The following is a 22,945-nucleotide window of genomic DNA, read 5'->3' on the forward strand; positions in this document are numbered from 1 at the left end:
TTCCAGTCTCAGCACTATTGCCCTTTGGGGCGAAAGAAGCCTTTGTGGCAGGGAGCTGTCCTCTGCAGAGCAAGCAGCAGGTTTAGCAGGCCCCCTGGCCTCGACAGAGGCTCCCCCCCCAAATATCTCCACATCTTAATAATATGTTCACTGGGGCGCAGTCGTCCCCAGGTGAGAACAGCCCTTAGCTCCCTGATGCCCTACATGCCTTGTGGATAGAGAGACCTGAGAACCTTTGCAGCATGGCATTGCTTCTAGAACCTTCAGAGCGGATCTGGGGCAAGTCACTGTGCCCTCCTTTGGCTCCCGAAATCTTGGAACTTCGGAACATTGAGTAGTTGAGCTACAGCCTCCATCTTAATTTTGACCCAAAGTAAATGAATCAAAGTATCTCATTTCACGAAATGTCTCCCAATTACTATTTAAACAGCTTTACTTCAGGCCAAGTTGGCAGGTAATTAAAGACGTCACTTCCTGGTTCAATCTACCAGAGCAGCGGCTCTCAGCAGGGGTCGGCCGATTCATCACAGGAGCAAAATGACAGTGATGAAGTTGCAGTGAAAATAAATTTATGGTTGGTGTCACCACAACATGAGGAACTGTATTAAAAGGTCGCGGCATTAGGAAGGTTGAGAATCACTGTATTAGAGTTTCTGTATACCCAATGTGGAAAGCATTTCAAATAAATTCAATGATTTATGGTCGTATCTCAGGTTCTTGTCTAGTCCATATCTGTTGCCTCTAGCAATAGGCCACTGATAACCATCCGATGTGCCCTCAGCACTTACTTCTATGAAATATCATACCAGGGGAAGTGTTAGAAAGGGTGTAAATATTACATTATAATGCATCTAACACACTCATTTGAATGGATCAACAAACCACTCTTACTCTGCTTTCTTCTCCCTCTAAACTATAGGTTTCCAAACTTATTCGACTTATCACCTCCTTTTAAGTAAAAAACTACTCAGTGCTTCGTGGCAATTAAAATGTTTTATAAAGTGTAGGTATCAGCTGATGGCTCCCCAGATCATTCCAGGGAGCCTGGTGGCATAGTGGGTTACACACGGGATTGCTAACTACAAGGTCAGCAGTTCCAAACCACCAGGCACTGCATGGAAGACCTATGAGGCTTCCTACTCCTGTAAAGACTGACAGCCTCAGAAACCCACAGGGCCAGTTCTGCTTTGTCCTATAGGGTCTCTGTGAGTCGGGATGGATTCGATGGCCATGTGCGTGGTCTGGTCTGGGTTGTTCCAGCATTCACTTTGGGAAGTATTGCTCTAAATGCCCTTGCTCGACAAACTCTCTTAACCGTTATTTCTAACTACAAGCTTCACAAGTCTCAGCGTCCAGTCAACACTTCTCACAAAGATTGTGAGGATGGTGCAGGACCGTCTCACAAAGGGGGGGGCGGGGCTAGGTGTCATTGAGTGGGTTGCTGCTCACACCTAACAACAGCAGCGCATCCTGTGGGAGAGCCGATAGGAATTCACGTCCTTACACCACAGGTGCTCCTGTCGCATCATCTTCACAGAAATGAACACTCACTCTCACCCCAAGCCATGCATTCTCTAAGCACTGCATGTGCATTCTCTCATTTGAGGCTTGCTACGATCCTGCTAGGTGTGGACTGCGGTTCACATTTTACAGGCAGGGAAACTGAGGCACGAGCAAACTGAGTAGTCACTTTCTCAAGGTGCACACATTCTAGCCCCTTTGAGAAATACTGGGGGCAGGGGTGAGGTGAGGGGGGTGGGAGGAGGGAGTAAAATGAAGTCTAAAGCCATCGAATCCAATGATAGCCTCTCAGGAAAGTGCCTATCAATGCCAGTCTCCAGCTCTGGGAGACACATGGGCCCCTTCAAGGTTTCTTAATGCCCGCCTCCTGTAAGAAATCTCTACGCTCTCCTTAGGCTTGAGTATTTTCCACACTCCATGGAGTTAACTCAAACCCTGAGGATTGGGCAGCGCTCCCTTCTCCCCCTGTCCACACATGAAACATTCAGAGAGCAGGTCAGCACCTTGCTCCACGAAGCCATCTACAGGAACATCTAAGTGGGCTCCAAAGCAATTCTGTATGCGCCCAGCAAGGTCTCTGAGTCACTCCAACCTCAGTCTCTCTGCGAGGAGGGAGATAGGTGACGGGACTTCAACTCTCAAATACAAATTTGTGTTTGCCTTTTCCTCTGAGCCTCCCCTCCAGAGATGATGGTCTATAATTACAATTTAGCAGGGTTGGTCTCTCCTGTCAGACCACTGAAAAACACACATGTGCTCTGTATCCCCTCCATTAGTCAGTAACCAAATTAGCAAGCAATTAGCAAGCCCTGTGCCAGATGCTCTACTAGGCACCTCGGGGGGGAAAAACATTATTAATAAGCGAATCGTTGGTTTTCACTTACTAACTGGTGAACATTCCCTGTCGCTTCTGAGCCAAGAACATCAATGGACTAGTTGGAGCGATTACGATGTGCTGTTTCCCCAGCCAGGCTGTTTCACGTCGGCTGCGGGGCCTCAGCCAACCTCCCAGCTCTGTGAACCCATCGCCACCTTCCTGATCAGAAAAACTGCCAGCCACGACGAGCGGGAGGTGGAGGAGGGGATACTGTGGCCGCTGCCTGCAGCTGGGGCAAAATAAGCCCGAATGATGCTCATCTGGTAAGACCCATCATCCTCCCTCCATCCCATTCTTCAGGAATCGAATTCTGGGCACGTGGCTACCCCAAGGGAGGTGCACTTAGCACAGTAGTTAAAGCATCCTGCTGCTCACCAGAAGGTTAGCGGTGTGAACCCACTACTTGTTCTGCAGTAGAAAGATGGGGCAGTTGGCTTCTACAGAGTCTTGGAAATCCTCTGGGGCATTTCTACTGAGTCCCACGACAGGGTCCCCAGCAGCCAGAATCTACCCGATGGCAATGGGCTTTGAGTGGGCTACCAAAAATAAAGACCATCCTGCACCGCTGACATTACCATGGAGAGCTGCCACATAATCTACTTCTGGCCACGGGGATGTCAGCGGAAGTGGGGTACACAAGTTACATGAACTTCTCCTTCCTCTTCCTTCTGTTGGTTGACTGGCATGAAGACCTGCTGGCCTGGGATGGAGTAACCACTGTGGATCACACGAAGATACAAAATCCAAGAAACTAAGGTCTCTGACAATATGGTTCAGCCAATCACAGCCTATGTGTATGTGTGCAAGAAAAACACATTTCTACCTCTCTAGACTGAAATGAATCCCAGCCAGTCCAGCAAGCTTTCTTTCTGTCCAAAACTCCCCTTTCTTTCCTAGTTGACTTCTTCTTATGCATTAGATGCTCATTGTAAAGATCGCTTCTGCAGAAGACCCCTCTCTGACCTTCTCCCTCCCTACAAACACGTTCTCTCCTAGACTCATCAGACGTCAAGGTATGTCTATCTCAGAGAAAGATGCTGCTCCCTTTGGTTTTGGCTCCTGGCACTTGCCGGGATCTTCGGGGCCTGGCAGAGAGCCTGGCACACAGGAGATCCCATTGTTGCTGGGACCAGGGCTCCCTTGGAGGTTCTCTCGACCAGGAAGCTTGAGGCATCCGCAGCGGATGTTAAAGAGTGTCCGCGTGTATACTTGTTTAGTTATGATCGAGGTGTCAGGACATATAAATACGTTGTTTTCCAACATATTTAAATGGCATGGTGCTTAGAAATTATGTTGTTGTGCTTTCTTTTTTCAAAGAAAGGCCACGAAACACTGATAGTTAGAGCTCAGTGACGCCATTTAGGAGCCAGTGGCAGCATGAAACAGTCTTCAGTCAGAGAAGAATGGTCTGAGTTATCCACACTTTCCCTGTAACCAGCTGACCGAATTAACTCCAACTCTTGGCCCCCACTGTGGGAGTCAGAGTTACCAATGACTGCTTTTTGGAAGTAGTTTGCCGGGCCTTTCTTCCAAGGTTCTCAACCGGGTTCCAAACCCCCACATCAGTTAACAGCCAAGGACATCACTGGTTTGTGCCACCCTGGGTTCTATTGCCTCCTAACTTTTCCAAATAGCTTATCATCTGCCTAATGCATTCATACCAAAGGGTTATGAAGTACTTATGAGAGAAAAACTCAGCGGTTTGAATTTTATCCATGTAGACAAGAACTGGAAAAGAAAGGGCTAAGCGCGGAATCTTAGGAGCAAAGAGTGGGTTACTTAACCACGAAGAGTAAGAGCTGTTTAAGAACCTTTTATGGGGCAGAGCACATTTTTTTTACTGCAGGACCACTGATTTTAAACCCTCCCCTGCCTTAACTGTACAACTACAACTGCATGTTTATAAGCACATCAGATTAACCTTCAGCGATAGAACTACTGTCAAGGCCTTAAGCACGTTCCCAGCAAACATTGCCCTTTCCCCTGAATGCTAGACGTGGCTGCAAGCCTTCTGAAGCATCTTGTTAGCTGAGTTTGATAAGAAGGAATGTCTCTAAGGAGGCAAGACAATTTATAGTCATTTAAACTCAAACATCACTAAAAGTCTTTCCACAAGTCACACAGGTCCCTAAGCTTATTTGGCCCTTTTCAGGAAAAGAAAAAGAAATGACTCAGCACCCTGCTGGCAATGAAAACTTTTTGTCTCCTCCAGGATGCGTGCAGGAGTCTGCATTTACAGCCTCCCGAATCTCACTAGCTCCTCCCCGGGGGTGGTGCCACCTGCTTTGGGAAACACTGTTCTAGAAGACCAAGTCATCAGAGCTAAGATCATCAAAAGGAATTCTTCAGATTAAAGTACCTGTGTTCGTCTGGGTAGACCAGGGAAACATTCATAGGCACGCATATGTGTATAAGAAAGAGCTTTATAGAAAGAGTAATTGTACATTAAGAAATCATTTCAGCCCAGTCCAGATCAAGCCCATAAATCTGATATTAGCCCATGTCCGATGCCAATCTATAAAGTCCTCCTCAGACTCATGAAACATACAACGATGCCGAATGCAGGAAGATCACAAGTCAGTGGGTGGGAAGTCTTGTGGATCCAGTGGTGGTGTGAGCTTCTCAGTGCTGGCAGGGGTCTCCACGTGGCTCCTCCAGCTCCCAGGGCTCTGGCTGCATCAGAGTAGACCCATGTGGTTTCTCGTCAGAAATGTCTTGCAGGGATTGAGCCTGTGTCCCACCTCTAGTGAGTTATTTATCTCCTTAACCTTTCCAAATGAGGTCAAACTACACCTGATTGGCAGTTAACTCTACCCCTTCACTCTTAATCCTCTCAAATTGACAACATTTTTCTTAACAGATTGCTGAAGAGGGGATTTAAAAATGGTCCAATTGTTGATGTCCGCTTGATATAATGGATGTATGGATTGTTATAATATATGTAAGAGTTCCCAATAAAATAAATGATATTTATTTATCTAGTTAAATAAAGAAAATGGACCTTCCAACAGAACCTCAAAAATCATATGGAAACCAGAATTTGGATCCACTGAGTCTGAGGGGCCCTTGTTAATGCCCACAAATAATCTTTAAACCTTGAACTGAAACTGTCTCATGAAACCAGCACGAAATACAACTTTTTAGCCTAATTAATAAAGAATGTTCACCTTGAGTACAGCACTTTCATAAGAATTACCTCCAGGCGTGTCAACAGACAAGTGAAAGCCCAGGGCTTCTGAGGCTGTCAGTCTTCACAGGAGACCCGCCAACCTCGTGATGAGTGGTCGAGTGCTTAACTAATAGCACCACCAGGTCTCCTTTAAGAAGTTAAAAAACAACCCAACCCTACTGCCATTTGAGTCGCTTCCGACTCATAGTGACACTAAATAGGGCTTCTGAGGCTGTACATGTTTCTTTATTGATCATCGGGGTGAGGCTGTGATTTTTTAAAACTGATCATCGGGGTGAGGCTGTCAAGTTTAATGGATGCTGAGCACCTACTCTGCCTCCCACAGAGGGGCTGGTGGGCTTGGACTTCCGACTGATTGGCCGTGCAGTGGGCTGGTCAACGCTTACCCCAGAGTGCCCCCCTCGTTCTGTTTTTAATGGTGCTGAAACAAGAGAGACAGTAAGAATGAGGACACAACATGAAGTATCTAACCAGCGTTACTGACCTATTCATGTAGAAACAGCGAATGCATGTAATTGGGCAATAAATGGGTATACTCTCACCCCAAATATTTTTATTAAAAAATGAAAATAGACCTTCCATTTGGCTCATTTCTTAGTTCCAACCCAAGGCCCTGACTGAAGCATCAGAATATCTACGTAAAACAATATCCTCCCGTCCAGGGAGAACCCTGGAGCTGAGGCCACTAAACCCTTTAGCGGGGCCAACTCTTTGTCCAGGAGTTACTCATCTTTGTTTCTTGTATGTTTCTGCAAGACATTTATGATAAAAAGAACTTAAACCTGAACATTAAATCATATTCTTTCTTTCCCTTCTTCCACCTGCACCGCATATACCCTAGAGCCAACACTTCAACGGGTGGAAAGATGTTGATTCTATTGTCATATTTCAAGGTAGATTCAGGAATCAACAACCTTCCTGAAGGAGGGGATGCCTTTCTCCCTCGAGAACATGGACACGCACAGGACCAGCAGCCCCTCCCAGCTCTGCTCCTGATGAGCCCGTCAGCAGGGGCTCTTGCAGGACAGACTCGGCAGGGGCGGGAACCTGCTGCTTAAGGACATGGGTTTCGTTGCTAGGCTACATTATGGTTCACATTCTGGCCCTGCTGTCTCACGGTCTCACCTTAGTAGGGGTGAATTTACTGGGACACTTGATTCGGCATGTGTGTCAAATACCCAGCCCCTATTATTTCCCCTTGGAAAAGTATTCTAAAGTATTGCACCACATTCATTCCTTTTACCTCGAGATGCACATAAGATGAGGCATCCAATCAGGCAACACCCGTCAAATGCTCTCGTCGCCTCCAGAATCCTCCCCACGTTAATGACAAAGCCAGGCTGCCTCTCAAGAGGGGAGGCTCTCTCTGATGTGCCAGTTCCGTGACAGAGGCAGAAAGCCAGGCAGCATTCCTCTGTCCTCAACTGAAGACTCAGCCGGCCGTGTCAGTTAAAAACCTCCCAAAGGTTGTCCATCAGAAATAAAGAAAGGGAAAAAGCCCTAATTACTCTGGTCAGAATGCTGGTAAGCAGGCAGTTGGCGCCTGGGAAGTGGAGCGGTCACGGGACAGAAACGCGGCGCCTGCCGGCAAACATCCCCAAAGCAGACACCTCTTTAAGCCGGAGATCCAGCCGCTCCCTCTCTGACAATCCATTTCAACCCGTAATCTATCTTCAGAGAATTCTTTCATGATTATCTACGGTTCTGAAACTTTATTTGCTCACGCCATACATTTTTAATGTGAGTGCCATGGCCATCTCAGTAAATCAAAGCGCCCCCCTCCCCTTGCCCCCTTCTCTTGGGTAGTGAAAGCGCCCAGCAGACTTGAGACTGAGGCTGAGCGATTTCCCTTCGTTCCCAAGGAGTTGGGAGGAGCGAGCACGGCTGACTTCTCCTCTAACCCCCCAGTTGAAAGCCACTGTCTTCTTTCTAAAGGAGAACCCTTCTCGTGGGACCTTGGCTTTCATTCTTAGTTCCTGTTTAAACTTGGGAGAAGGCATGGAAAGAGGAAGCTCTATCTTCTCTGGGGAATCTCATACATTTGATCCATCCTTTTAGAGAGGGCCATGGCTGAACTTCTCGTGTTTGTAAATATTCACAGATAACGATATGTGAGGGAAATAAACAATATTGCTTTCTGGAAAAGGTGTGGGTCAAAAGTACTGATATCAGGGTTCCAGTTTTCAATCTAAGGGACTCCCCCAAGTTCTTTTTCTTAATTCCCCCCCCCCCCCCGGAGAACAAGCAGTAAAAGGATTCTAAGGCAGTAGTGATATTAACAAAACAAATCATTAAGAAGGGTTTCTTGGGTCACTACAAGAACTACAGAACTACAAGAGAATGAAATCACTGCTGTGGAAATGCCTCAGGCATAAAGAGGAAACAGCTTATTATTTCTGTGTCTGGAATCCTATTGTCTGGCTATGTCTTTCTGCCCAAGAGTCTTTTAAGTCTCAGAAATAGCAAGTAATCATGGAGCCTCGCCTGTGGGCTACCAGAGTCAGGTCTACCAGATCCCTATCGCCCACATTTTATGAGACCGGAATAATAATGATCCTAAAGTATATCTCCTACCACCTGTCCCTTGTCACACATAGTCCAGTGCCTTGCAGGGTGCTACGAGGCTAGAAGCTATGCCACCAAGATTTTAAATACCAGGCGGGTCACCCCGGATAGATGGGTTTCAGCATGGCCTCTAGTCTACAACGGACTCGGGGAAAAGACTTGGTGATCTATTTCTGATAATTAGCCAGTGAAAACATAGATCCCAACAGAGTGTAACCCATATCCTGTGGGAAGATTAGCGCTCTAGGTTAAAAGTCACTCAAAATACACCGGCTGCCACAATGAGGTGAGTGTACCAGCAAGCATGCGCATGGTGCAGGAGCAGACAATACTCCATGGTGCTGTAAACAGGCCTCCCGGAGCTGGCCCCGTAGAGTCTTTGTCATTTTCTACTTGTATGGTGAAAAATGTTTGTCTAAGGTGTGCTAAAAAATAATAATAAGATAGCTTAATTAAGGCTAAGTTTACTGTGAATTGGCACATTCTTCCCAATTCCAATGCTTAGACAGTCAGATGATGATGATGGTGATGATGATGATGATGTTGATAGCATACAGAAAAAGGTCCTCATTCTAAAAAGCATTCAGAAATCTAACCGGGAAAGATAGCCATCAGATTATTGTTCTTCTCTACTCTTTGCCCTGAGAAATGCCTGGTTTCTTCCCCAGACACTAGCTGAAAGTACCACGATCTATTATAGCATCATGAGAAAGTCTTTCCATTGCTTCCAGTAGAGTTCACACATGTCACTTCCTGTCCACGGCATGGTGGAAAGAAGCCGCCCCCGGGGTAGAATTAAAAAGCAAGTAAAAGTGCTTAAAACAGATGTTACTGCTTGCCCAGCCTTCAACCTCCTGCTGCTCCACAGCGCCCACAATTTCAATGTGGTCGCTCTGTAGTACACACACTGTATTATTGGAGGGATGTATTCATATCCACTGCCAGGGATTCTATTCCACCTCAGAAAATAAAATAAGGACGTTCAATCTGTGCGATGTGCCTGGTATGTGACCAGTGCTAGCCCCCCATTATTTGGGGATCTCATGGCAGAAGATTCAACGAGCGAGGCTAACCGTGGAGACAGCATAAGTGATATTAGCAAGGTTGCTGGCCTCACCTCTCTCAAGAACCGCAAAGAAGCAGTAGAGAAGGAAAGCGATTCAGAGGCGCTTGGCTTTGGGTTGCTATAAATGCACAAGTCCAACGGTGCAATGGTACCTTCCAGAATTAAAGAGAGTTCAAGATGAAGGAGCCATTCAGGGTCAGCTAACGCATGGACGGCATGGTGCTAGGCCCGCCCCCGGAGGTTGTGCGGCCGCTGTAGCAGCAGCAGCAGCAACAGCTGTTGTTATTAGTAGCTACCACTTCTAAGGCGCTAGCTTTGTGCCAGATACTCACTGAGGATTTTACAACCATCACGTAATCCTCACAGCCAGCCGGCTGGGTTAAAACCAGCTGCTGCTGCATCAGCGCTGACTCATGGCTACCCATGTGGGGCAGAGTAGAACTGTGCTCCCTGCGGTGGACAACGGTGGCTTCTCAGAAGCAGCTCACCTGCCCTTTGTTCCCAGAGGCTTCTTGTTGGACTGGAACCTCCAACCTTTCGGTTAGCAACCAAGCATGTTAACCATGTGAAACCCCCAGAAGGAGATGCATGGTGAAATCATGTATCCCAGGGCAACCTGGAAGGAAGTGGAGGATGGACCGACAAGCCCACACAGACCTGCTTCAGAATCGGAGCTCCACACTGTACGATCGCCAACAGGGTGGGGGTGACTTTGGGGGCAGGAAGGATGTGCTGTCGGTAGTATGCAGAGTGCTCTTCTAGGAGAAACGCTGCCATCGGTCTTTTCCAAATGGAAAAACTGTAACCCAGAGATGTGCAGTCCCCTATCCCAAGGCAAAAATCCTTCGGAACAAGAAATCAACCATTGTGTGAACCCAACTGCTTAGCTATTCCTCTGCACAACTCTCTAGGGAAGAAAGTGGGCGGGAGGCATCCTTAAAATCGGCTCACTGGTTCCTGCTGTGTTATCAGCACCCAGCTGCTGTTCTGGGGCAGAGATTGACATTCTTTCCTGTCCCGCTCTCTCTGCACTCTGCTCAGCAAAGGGCTCCCCATCACGGCCACGTTCAAGGGAGGGAGAGGGGCACGGCCAGGGGGAAATGCCCTCCCTTAAAAAGGAGGTGGTTGTGAGGATAAGAGAAACACGATCACATAATTTGGGAAAGGACAAGCAAGCTCTGACGCCAAGGAGGTGTTCTCTCAATTCTAAAATGCCAGCAAAAGCTAACAGGGGTAATAGGTCTTGACTTTATTTTATGATAACACACACATGCAGGCCAGATCGACTCAGGATGAGCCGACCCACTCCAAGTGGGACCTACTCACATGCATTCTCTTAAGAGGTGATAAACACGTCTCCTAACAATATTTGATAGGCAGGATCAAGCCAACATGTGCCTTTCCTTAGCTGTCCTATCAAAGTCCTTTGGTGGGGGCCGGGGGGGCCCATTCTACTTTCAGTGCCATCGGGTCGATGATGACTTAGTGACCCTATAGGGCAGAGTAGAATTTCCCCTGTGAGTTTCTGTGACTGTAACTCTCCACAGGTGAAGAAAGCCTCATCGGTCTCCCAAGGAGCAAAGCGGGTAGGTTTGAACTGCTGGCCTTGCAGTTAGCAGCTTATGAGGGCTCCTGGGGTGGGGGGGGGGCGGTAGAGGTGGGAACCAGAGCCAAGGATAATAACCACCAGTCTGTCCTGGAAGATTTGCTAGCAGGATGACCACGCAGAGCCATTTTCAAGGGAATAATGGGCCCAGAGCTCAGGCTTTGCTTTGGTCCCAAATGACGCAAACTGGCAGCCGCGTCAAACCAACCTTCATCACTTCCACCTGCAGGTCTTCGTTGAGGAAGGGCGTCACTTTCACAGCGTTCAGGATCTGATTGAGGAGCTGCTTCTCGTCAGAGTCGGTTTCCATGGATACAAACCTCTCTTCCGCCAGGAGCTTCTGTAAAGAGGCACAGCGCAGTGATCACAGGGGCTCCCCCCACCCCCGTAGCCACCCCCCACCTTATCCCCTTGGATCAGACTGCATATTGATGGCAGTATTGATGATCATTTGTCGGGCTCGGGAGGCAGAGAGCTGGAGGCCATTAGAAGCCATCTCAAGCTCCGTGCCAGGGAAATAAAGAACGCCTCAAGGCCTGGGTAAATGGGTCTTGGCAAACCCCCCTCCTGCTATTAGCCAGTTCATTACAGACTCCAGCAAGTAAAATCCTCTGCCAGCTAGGCTTTCTGCGAGGTGGAGAGGAGGAAGAAACGGCAGTGGTTCTCAACCTTCTCATGCCACGACCCTTTCATACCGTGCCTCATGTGGTGGTGACCCCCCCCGCAACCATAACATTATTTTTGTTGCTACTACATCACTGTCATTTTACTACTGTTATGAAACAGGCGACCCGTGAAAGGGTTGTTTGACACCCCCCCAAAGGGGGTCGCGACCCACAGTTTGAGAACCATTTGCCTAGAGAAATTGGGCCCCTCCCAGCTGTCTCCCATGCCCGTCGGTCAGAGCAGGCTTCAAAAGGTTCCTGGAAATTTCTCAGGATCTTTTCATTCATTTGCCCACCAACGTTTTGAAGCCCCCCGGTCATACATACACCCTTCCTGAGGGTGGCCTTGTCACAAAAGAGGAGAAGGACTTGCATGCAGCCAGCTCCGTTTTCAGCCTGAGTCGTCCCAAGTGTGAGCTGTCTGTCATTCACAAATCTTAACCACCCCCCTTCTCAGAAAAGAAACCCACAACCCAAATAAGACATTCACTTGCCTGCGAGTTCTCAGGAGTCCTGATTTCTCAGAGGATAGCCTGTTTGTATTTGGGGGCAACTCTTATTTTAATTAAATCCTTGCTCGCTCAGATTGTACCATAAGTCTCTCATCTACAACTTCCCTCTCATCTTTCCCTGGGGCCACACTGAATATGCTCCTAAAAGTCAGAGATCAGCCAGCCCTCAAGTCCACCCAGTGCTCTGCTTTTCTACACGTGACACACTTTCATCCCCACTCTCCTGTTTAAATGTGCCCCCAATTCAAACAACAAGCAAGAACTCACTTCCATCGAATCAATTCTACCTCACTGACCCTATCAAACAGGGTCGAACTAATCTTTCTCCCACAGAGCAGCTGGTGGTTTTGAACGGCTGACTTTGTGTTTATCAGCTTAACCACGAACCCACTTAACCACCAGGCCTCAAATGTGCCCCCAAGGTGAGTGTAATGCTGCCAGGGTAGTCTGGCACTACTGAGTGAAGCCCAAATTTAGGCAGGTTCTCAGATCTAGCCAACGTGGTCGGCGTCATTGCGGCTGGCTCACTGAGGTCCCTGATTCTCATTTATAAGAGCTATAATTAAACTGCTCACTCTGACTTGGCCCTGATGCAGTTGACGTCGAAGACCCCAGGAGAGGACTTTATATTTATCCCTGTTAAGCTTGTTCTCATCTGACTCAGTCTGGAGGTTTACCCTGTACACAGCTTCTGAATTTTGATTTATCCTGGGTGATCCTATCTTTTAGCTTAATGCCACTGCCGAGGTGGAAAACAGGTATTTGCAACCTCATTACTTAAGGCTCCCTACATTTTGACTATATTCATTCTAAAAAGATTTTTTTACTATTAATATAGTTTACATACAAATCTTGGTTTTTATGTACAGCGATGAAGACAGAGAAGCCCCTAGAAAGTGCCTACGTCGACAGAGGCAACAGAGGGTGGATGAGGCCACCGCCCACAAGTCAGTGAAGTGCATGAGACTACACGAGTCTCAGAAAACACCGCTGTGGCTTACAATGTCCCAGAGAGTTGGGAAAACAACAACTAAACCGAAATGGAAAATCTACACAGTGTTAGAGGAAAACCAAGAAATAAATGGCCAATCAGAACAGATTCCCATTTTTTCCTACCAAATATCTATCATTTCTTTAGCAGTCTTATGCATGTATAATACAATTCAGCGGGTTCATCGTATTTTAAAAATCCCATTCATTTTTTATGGTCACTTTGGGAGGGGAAAAGGGAGTTAATCGCATCATGTACAATTTGGGGAAACATATCCAATGCTGCTGCAGATTCAAATAAAATATATATCTAATTCTAATCTATTAGGGACAAGAGTCATTATTGTCTCACTTTCTGTTTCAACTCTTTAAAGGTACAGAGGAAGCTTTCTGGCCCTACAGAGCTGACTATGAAACGGTACCAACATGAAAGGCTTTGGACAAATATCACCAATCCACCGAGTAACATCTCAAACTGACTGCCATCAAGTCCATGTTGATTCTTATCAACCCCCTGTGGGCGTCAACAGTTTATGCGTAGAAAGCCCAGTCTCCCTCACATTGCTGCTGGTGGTTTTGAACTGCTGACCATGCAGATCGCAGCCCAACGCGTAACCACTGCACCGCCAGGATTCCACTGAGCTTGCCTTTCAGAAACCAAGCCACTTGTAAGGCTGATGCACTCATCCAGCCACAGTCTTCCGCTACTGAAGTTAGACTTATTATGTGTCTGACACGAAGCTCCACTGAGGAAAGGCTCAGCGAAGGGAAGTAGTTCATGCAAGCTGACCTTTCTTCTTAGGCCAAATGTCCCCTTTCTTCAATCTAAGCATAAACTAAAGCGCAAAGCAAACATTGTCTAGCTTATCACCATTCCCGTCATACAGAACCGTAGATGCTGAATGTACATGAGATCTGACTCAGTATAATCTCAGGGTACCTTACTCTTAAAACAGGAATGCCACCAAAAATATTTTGTGTGTGGGCTTTGCTGGGTCTTCGTGAAGCAGGCCTTGATCACAGCGGCTCAGCCAGCTCATGCCATGCACGGAGACATTCTGGTGAATCTAAAACTCTTTTTATCCTCTATGGTCAGTTCACAGTTCAGTATCATATTGGTCTGGCTCTAAAAGCAGCTAGTATGTAAAACGTTAACTCTTTGCTCATCCCATGGTACAGGCGCCCTCCCTTTTATGAGCGCACCTGCTACACGCCAAAAGAGCTTACCTGCATCCCTGCCAGCGCGTGTTGGGCCAACTTCACATTCTTGGATTCCAAGGCCAACTGCAGAGGCAGCAGGCATTTCTCCCTGGCAAACATATCAATAAGGACAAGTAAGCTCAGCACAGCTGGCGGTCAAGTGATTCGAGTCTTCAAGAGCCCTGCTCACCACCACTACCACACACACACATGCACATACACACATACAACCAATAATGGAAATACAGAGGCGTTTTAAAATGCTGTGCAGAACTGATAGTCTATCAGAAGTTTGCTTTTTGAATACGCCTTAGAGGTTGCCCTGGCTCAGAATACACTGGATGGCAGTGGGTTTGGGATTAAGAGCAAGGACCCTGATGAGGCTGAGGATTTGCTATCCTCCACAGAGACCTGGAGACTTTCTACTCTCACCCAGAACTAGTCTTGGAAACCCCATGGCGCAGTTGTATGCTGTCTTCAGGGTGAGTCTGAGTTGGAATTCACTCCATGGTAGTGGGGTTTGGTGTTTGGATACCATATGTCATGTCATCCAAAAACCAAACCAATTCATTGCTACTGAGTTGATGCCAACTCATACTGACCCTGCAGGTCAGGGTAGAAGGTACCCTGTAGGTTTCCAAGACAGTAACACTTTGTGGGAGTAGAAAGCCTTATCTTTCTCTCACGGAGTGGCTGGTGGTTTCAAACCTCTGGCCCCGTGGTTTGCAGTCCAAGGTGTAACACTACACTACCCCGCATGGGCTCCTCTGGTGTTTGGATATGAAGCACAATCATCAGGTTCTCAGTGAATTGGGGGGGCAGTAGTCCTTCAGAAGCCCAAGAAGATGCTTTGCTCTTTCCCAGATAAAGATCACTTCTCATTCCCACAGCCCTCGGGTGACCAGCTTTGGAAGCACCATTCACACGGTTTCTATCCTTGCTCATACGACACCCACATCTAGAAAGAACTGCACATCGCTGCCCCCCACTCCCAACATAACTCAACATGTGATCAACTTGTCAATTTCTCCCCCAATTCTAGGTGTTTAACAATCTTTTGCAATCCAAGAGTGCATGCTTTAGTTTCCATCAAAGGCAGGAATTAATTTTTGTGATAGGTTGCTCATATCCATGTTTTTAGGACAAGAACTTAAGCAAACCCACGAACACCTCTGGCCCATGGAAAGTGTCTGTGACATTATATGGCGCCACAGAAGAGACAAGACAAACAAATAAATGGAAAATGACTTGAATAGTTTAAAGCAAGAAATATTCATTGTCCTCTAACATGTTAGGAAATAAACAACAGGAGCTACAAAGGCTAAAATATTTTTCTGTGCTAAGCTTTGTGCCTAAATACCTAGACCAAGAAATTTAATCAACCCTTTATTTCCTATGGAGCCACACTAGCACAGCAAATGAAATGTTACTTAATTTTACCAAGTTCATCCACCCCAACTTAAACCAGAGCAGTTCAGTTTTCATTCTTATTTTTACTGTACTTTCTACACAGGCAGATTCAATGGATTTGGAGAGTCACAGGGTTAGGTTATAAGATGACATCTTTGGAGAAATAGTGGGTGAAGTGTTGAACTGTTAACTGCAAGGTTAGAGGTTCAAACCTACCAGCTGCTCCTCAGGAGAAAGATGAGGCTGAGTGGTCACGAAAAAATGATTGACTCCCAGAAACCGCATGGAGCAGGTCAACTGTCTATAGTCACTATGAGTCAGAAAAGACTCAATCACAGTTGTATCACAGGATCCCTGGTGGTGCAGTGGTTAAGACAACCAGCAGTCAACAACCAAAGGTTGGCAGTTCAAACTCACCTGCTGCTCTGCAGAGCAAAGGTGTGGCAATTCTGCTTCTGTGACTTACAACCTTAGGAACCCTATGGAGCCATTCTACCTCTATCCTATAGGGTCATTAGGAGTTGAGACTGACTCAATGGTATTGGGTTTATTTGTTTTTTTGGTTGTATACCCAATAAAACAGAACATTAATTATAGCACTGATGTCTTCCTGATTTACCCTGAAGCTCGTGGCTTTCCCATGCAAAATGCTTCATCAGCACCTCTGTAGTGGGGGTCCCTCTGTGATGGCTCTATACAGATGCTCTGAATGAAACCAGACTCAATCTAAGAGAACCTTGGCCTTTCTCATCCCTCCCACCTCTCCCCTCACCATCACAATGCCATAATACCATATTTTCATGAAAACTGATAACACTGCAGTCATTTGAGCTCCCTCCTCTAACAGATAGATCGGTTACCCAAGTGTGTGTTACTTCCCGTTGGGGGGTTGTATTGAATGTCCCTGTCATCACTGTTATCAACTTTTCAACAAAGCAAACACTGCCGAGCAGGCAATCGGGGCAGAAATAACAGACTTTTCCAACTTTTCTTCTTTTGTCCAGTTTGTAGTCAGCTTACGAGCTTGGAAGAATTCGTGGGGTCAGGGGGGAGAGGTGGAGGAAAGATGAGCAGATGGAGTTTGAACAGAGCCAAAGACTCTTGTCTAGAAACACCTGAAACAATCAGGTTTCTAAGCAGACCAACACACCATGAAAGAACTTCCACTGAGAAGTTGGACTCAGGTGTTAATGAAGACACAGAACCAGTCAGCAAAGTTCATAACAGCCCAGTAGTTCTGGGCAGAGAGTCTCTGTTCAGTGTATCTGGACTCAAATGAACAGGCGTCACACACTTATCAGCAAAGGCAATGACCAATAGTCGACCCTACCCGATCCTGAGGAACCACAAAGGCCACCTCTGAAAATGTGACATCAACCCACTGACCGTCAGGAAAAAGCACGTTTGCACAGAAACAACTGCAAAGCCCTTTCACTAGGTCACTCCCAGTGTTAGACCTTCCGATACCATTCCCCTCTCTACCTGCCTACACTCTAGCGAGATCTGTACTGCTCACCTGAGCCAGGTGCTGACAAGTGCCAGAGCTAATCAGTGCACAAACCCAGGGGCCATCAGTCAACTGTACCCCTTTTCTGATCAGGGCCACCAGGCAGGGCTGGGAGATGGAATTGGGCCAATTAGGGTTCCATTGAGCAGAAAGGTATTAATGTTGAATTCAAAGCCTGTCCATTGAACCACAAAATAGGCATCCTTATCCTTACCTTTGCTTTCCTTTTTGATAAAATGGGGAGTCAGAGAGGGCATGTGGCCTACCAAAGGCCACACAGCTAAAATTTGTCGGAGGCCTTCCAAATCTGTCTGATTCTCCATCCCTAATTCCTTCCATAGCACCCGTTGGTCTTAAACGATCAGAGCAAAGTTAGAAAAGATTTGGGGGGTTCAGGAATACAAAAAATCTGGCCAAGAGCCCTCCTCAGAGAGCAGTGTGTGTCCTTTCAGGAGATTCACCACCCAAACCAACTCCACATGGATCCCAAGTCAAGAGGCCCGCCGGCCCGGGGGAAAGGACCCTGCCAACATGGTGGAAACCTTAGCGTCCAGCGTCAAAGAGGAGGATCACCTTCCCTGTCTGTGCTCAGGCGAGGAAGACAACTACTTCTCCTTAGAATCCAAGACCTCTCACTTCCTCAAACCCAGCAGCCCCCTTCAAGCAGTATGACATGTCTCAGACCCTGGCTTGGACAGGAACACAAATCAAGGGTCCCAAGTGATTTCTCTGGTGGCTACGTGATATCATAAAGCCCTGCTGCTTTGTGGTTGTTTTTTAAGTTATTTTAATGAAAGTGAATACCAAGCTTGTTAATTGGGCCTCAGGATGAAATTTATAATGAGGATGCAATGTGTCACAGACTCGGGTCCCCTTTATGCATACTGTACCGAAATTAAAACAATCTTTTGATCTGTCATGGTTGCTGCCTCACTGGGAAAAGGGCACAGCATAAATCAATATGCAAATACATGAAGCTGTTATTGCTCTTTATGCATAGACATGTGCAAATTTACTCTTGCCTAAGGAGATACAGCCTTGGGCCCGAGTTCCCTGCCCTGACATGCCTTGGTTTTCTAAAGAACAAGCGGCGCTGCATATGCACAAAGGTGGCGTCACCCAGTGACACTGTGCCTGGTCGGGTCCCCCCGGGCCAGGGGACTCAGCCTATTTCCTTAATTGCATCTTCACAGCTCACAGGGAAGCTTTACTGGGCTGGATGATAACCGTGAATAAGAGAAATTAAAATAGGTGAATATGTCATCCTACATCCCACAATGCCAGGATCCGAGGATCGAAGCCATTTATTAAATAGCTATCTGAGTGTCTTCACTTAGTAACTATCACTATCAAACTGTTAACAAATGCTTTCTGACAACGAGGAAAAGAGATCTGAATATGTTACTACTCCCAGAGAAGTCTTATTACTCCCTTCTTTCTCCTCCCAAGGAAACCTGATTCCTGATTTCAGAAGCCATGAATCCATATTGCCTGCTTGTGAGCTTAATGTTGGTGAAACTGACAGGTAGCTAGATTAGGAATAAAGGGGGTTGTCTCCACCAAATGCCAACCCTACACGAAAATTAGCTGGGAAAGCCACAATAAAGGGGTTGGAAATGAATTAGACACACATTGGACACCACTGTGGTCACCTAGGGGCAGGTGAAGGTCAACCTTCACAGGTCAACATCACAGGTGCCTTTAAACTTAGCCACTGGGAGTGGCAATATCCTCAACCACGCCCCCTCAAGTAATGGAGGTGACAGAAGCAGGGTCCAAGGGCAGTCATGCTCTCTTGGCTCCGAGCTCTGGATCCACGCTCCTGTCCTGGTACTCTCAAATTCTTGGGCGGTCCCTGCTCGGGCTTGCAGGATTTCCAGAGATAGTGTGTACTTTCTGAGACTGTAATACCTGAAACTTCCGTTTCCCTCAAAAAAGTTACTTGGATTTACACAAGTGCTTCTGCTGTGTGAATTCTTTCAGTGTTGAGAAGCAAGAATTGAGCTAAACCTCCCCATAAACCGAACAAGACCATATTTTCGTGTCATGTAGACAAAACTTTTCACGTCCAGTTCTTTGGCTCAGCCTGCTTTTGTGATCCATTGCACAGTAATTTGAAGATTAATTTTCATGGCTGCATGACATTCTAGGGCACCAATACGCATGGTTTATGTATTTATCCATTTTACTGTTGATGGACAGTGGGGGCATCTCTACTTGGCGGTGATTACAAATGGTGAAGTGATAAACATTCTCCTGTGTCTTTGGTGTACAAAGCATGCAAACAAAATCCACTGACACTGAGTCTGTGACCCTGTAGAGCAGACTAGAAGTGCTCTTTTATATTTTTACAGGAGCAGAAAGTCTTGTCTTTGTCCCATGGAGTGGTTGGTAGGTCTGAACTACTGACCTTGTAGTTAGTACCCCAGTGTGTAACCAACTATGCCACCAGAGTTCCTTTTCCACGTGCTCACACTTCTATCTAGAAGTAAAATTTCTAGGTTATAAAGAAGTCAGATGTTTGACTTGAATGGATTTCCACTTGGTAGTACCAATTCACACTCCTCTCTGCAGTGCCTGATAGTTCCAGTTGGTCCATAACTTCCTGTCAGCCAATTTTCATTTTAGCGACCTTGGTGGGTATGCTGAATACATTTTTAAAAAGCATGTCAGCCTCATATTTTATGGACACACTTTTCCATCAGGTGCTGGGACCAGAGAAACCTCCACACTCCCATTGGGAAAAAGCTACAACAGCATGCCTGATTCAACTGGACTTAAGTGTCAGAATCTCATACTCGGAAAGGAAGAGTGGGTCTTAATATTGACATTTTGTCGTCATTTTAAGAGGCAATCCTGCTTATAAAGCACCTATAACAAAAAGCTGGTGATTCTGACATCATAAACACACTCCAGATGAAAGAAGAGGGAAAGGAAACTTCGATTAAATGGACATTTGCCTCAAGGTCCTTCAACTGTTAAACCCATGTTTCCGAAGGACATGAACCAGACGCTGACCAACAACCACAGCATTTCTCGATCACAAAGCCTTACCAATTGATGGGGAAAGGGGTAGAATCTATTTAGTGGAAATGAGGGCAGAAATAGCGTAGAGAATTGGATACAGGAGAATCACATCCTGTGAGTCCCTGTCAGCTCTGGTTGAAAAGCCCGGGTTTGTAGATGCAAAGTTCCATGTCAGAAACATTCATATTGTTACCACATTTACTTATAACTTGGAAAGCATGAATTTAATTCCCAAACGGAAACAAAGATAGATTAGGTTACTTGTCCAAAGGCACATGGTTGTTAGTAACGCAGCAATGATGATACACAGATCATCTATTTTCAAAAACCATGTTCCTTGCCTACACCAGAGGGCTGCTCTCTATCAAGTGTCAAACACTGCTCTAACGCTGGCACTTCACATGCCCACCAGGTTAAAGAACAGAGGCAGTCATCAGACATGTTATGTCAATGATGCCATTTTGAGTGATAGCTCATGAAGGTGTAAAGGATTTGGTTGAGTGGAGAAAAGATGTAGCTTTGGAATCCACTACCTGCAGGTGTAGCCACAGTGAGACCATTCTCGGTCAGAGTAAAGGAGCTTTCACCCCTCTGTCGTGAAACGCAGACTGTCTTACTCTAAGCTTAGGGATATTGAGATTTTAAATAGGTGTCACCAACATTGAGGGATGTTCGTTGAAGGTTTTGACAGAGTCTATTCCACGGAATCCATTGGAATGACATTGGTTCTCCTTAATTGATTTTCTCTACAGTACAGAGGAAATGTTTACATTTCCTAGCTTCATTTTATTTTACTGAAATTCTATCAATTTTTTCCTTTATACATTTCACAAAGAAGATTAGATGCGCCCATCAGGAACTGTGTTAGGCCAAGGGACACAACTGTGAATAACATACAATTCCTGTTTTCCAGGAGCCTTTAGGATTCCTCATCAAGGATTAACTTGAGCTTATAAAAGTGGCAATTTTGTAAGTCAGAGAGGGTTGAATGTTGTCAGTTTTGATAATTCAACATGAACCATCTGCATTGGTGAGGTTGTATTTTACTTTGTCATCACGGTTCATCACTAGGTGGTGTTGAGTCTATTCCAATTCATACCAACCCCACACACAACAGAACAACACACTGCTCCGTCCTACACTAGCCTCAAGTTCACTGCCACGTGTGAGTCCATTGTTGTAGCCACTGTGTCAATTGCCACAACACAGCCCACAAAGATGTGGTCTACATCCTACATCGGTGAAAAGCGACTGGGGCCTTAAGAGCTCATCCATAGCCAGTAAGGTGTAACTATTAGTCTCCTCCTGTCCAAAGGATAGAAGAGTGAATACAAGCAAAGATACATGGAAACAATCAGTTCAATGGGCTAATGGACCACACAAACATCACTCTTCAGGACCCTGAGACAACAGATATTCATTTGCTGATGTGGTATGACTCAAAATGAGAAGAATTACTTGAAACATTCATTAATAATCACGACAAAAATGTATGTAGTATGAATGTTGGAAAATTGGGGGAATTAAATAAAATCCACTGCTGTCAAGAAGTTCTGGCTCAAGGCAAACCTGTAGGACCGAGTGGGACTGCCCTATGGGGCTTCCAAAGCCGTAGGTCATTACACACACAGACTGGCATGTGTCCCTTTCAAAGAGAGGCCTGGTGGGTTTGAACTCCTGGTTTTTCAGTTCACAGCTGAGCATCATCAGGGCTTCCTGAAAGTTGAACATTTTTTAATGAAAGGCAACGCATAAAAGCAATATCCTAGGTATCAGTGAATTGCACTGAATGGCATAGGCCAGAGAGAATCACATGGTCTATGGCAAGAATGAAAAAAATGAAGAGTAACGGGATCAAGAAGCACAATTTATGATCTACTTGGAAGCACAATACTGTCAGTGATGGGATCACATCTACTTACCTACAAGGAGAATCAAGTGATGCAACTCTTGTTCATTTTTACTCACCAGTCACTAAAGCCATTCAAGAAAAAATTGAAAAGTTCTACCAACTTATACAGCACGGGTCCTCAAACTTTTCAAACAGGGGGCCAGTTCACTGTCCCTCAGACCCGTTGGAGGGCCAGACTATAGTTTAAAAAACTATGAACAAATTCCTATGCACACTGCACATATCTTATTTTGAAGTAAAAATCAAAATGGTGCAAAAACACTCGGCAGGCTGGATAAACGTCCTCGGCGGGCCGCATGTGGCCCGTGGGCTGTAGTTGGAGGATGCCTGTTCTACAGTCTAAAATGGTCAAACACACAATTAAGATGCATTGGTAATTACTGGTGATTTGAATGTGAAAGTAGGAAACAAACAAGAAGGAGCAGCAGCTGGAGCCTGGCATTAATGACAGAAACCACGTAGGGGGATCCCATGATAAGAGTTTTGTAAGACTATGTAACCCATTCATTGCAAATAGCCTTTTTAACAACATAAACGGTGACTATACATGTAGGTATTATAAGATGGAATACCCAGGAACCAAACTGACTGCATCTGCAGAAAGAGATTAAGAAGTTCAATGTCATCAGTCAAACAAGACCAACAGCTGACTGTAAAAGAAACCATCAATAGCTCATATCCAAGTTCACGTTGAAGCTGAAGAAAATTAAAACAAGTACACAAGAGGCAAAGTATGACCCTGCGCATATCCTATCTGAGTTCTTGAATGCAGATGGAATAAACAGGGAAATAAAAAAAAATCAGAAGATCTCAAAGGGTGGGAAAATATTTTTTTCAGGGGTGGCTGAAGAACACAATGTAAAGTATTATAATAAAATGTGTGAAGACCTAAAGTTA

General features: G+C 45.9%; 1 protein-coding gene across 1 annotated transcript in view; it reads right to left on the reverse strand.

Moving 5' to 3' along the window:
• ARFGEF3 (ARFGEF family member 3) overlaps positions 1-22,945 on the reverse strand; it is a 154,259-nt gene that overhangs the window by 92,990 nt on the left and 38,324 nt on the right. The window contains exons 3-4 of the mRNA XM_075553898.1: positions 14,220-14,301; positions 11,034-11,165 (exon numbers count right to left, since the gene is read on the reverse strand). Of these exons, the coding sequence (XP_075410013.1) occupies positions 11,034-11,165; positions 14,220-14,301 (214 nt within the window). The remainder of the gene's footprint in view (positions 1-11,033; positions 11,166-14,219; positions 14,302-22,945) is intronic.

This window comes from Tenrec ecaudatus, chromosome 7 (genome assembly GCF_050624435.1).
Source record: "Tenrec ecaudatus isolate mTenEca1 chromosome 7, mTenEca1.hap1, whole genome shotgun sequence".
NCBI lineage: Eukaryota > Metazoa > Chordata > Mammalia > Afrosoricida > Tenrecidae > Tenrec > Tenrec ecaudatus.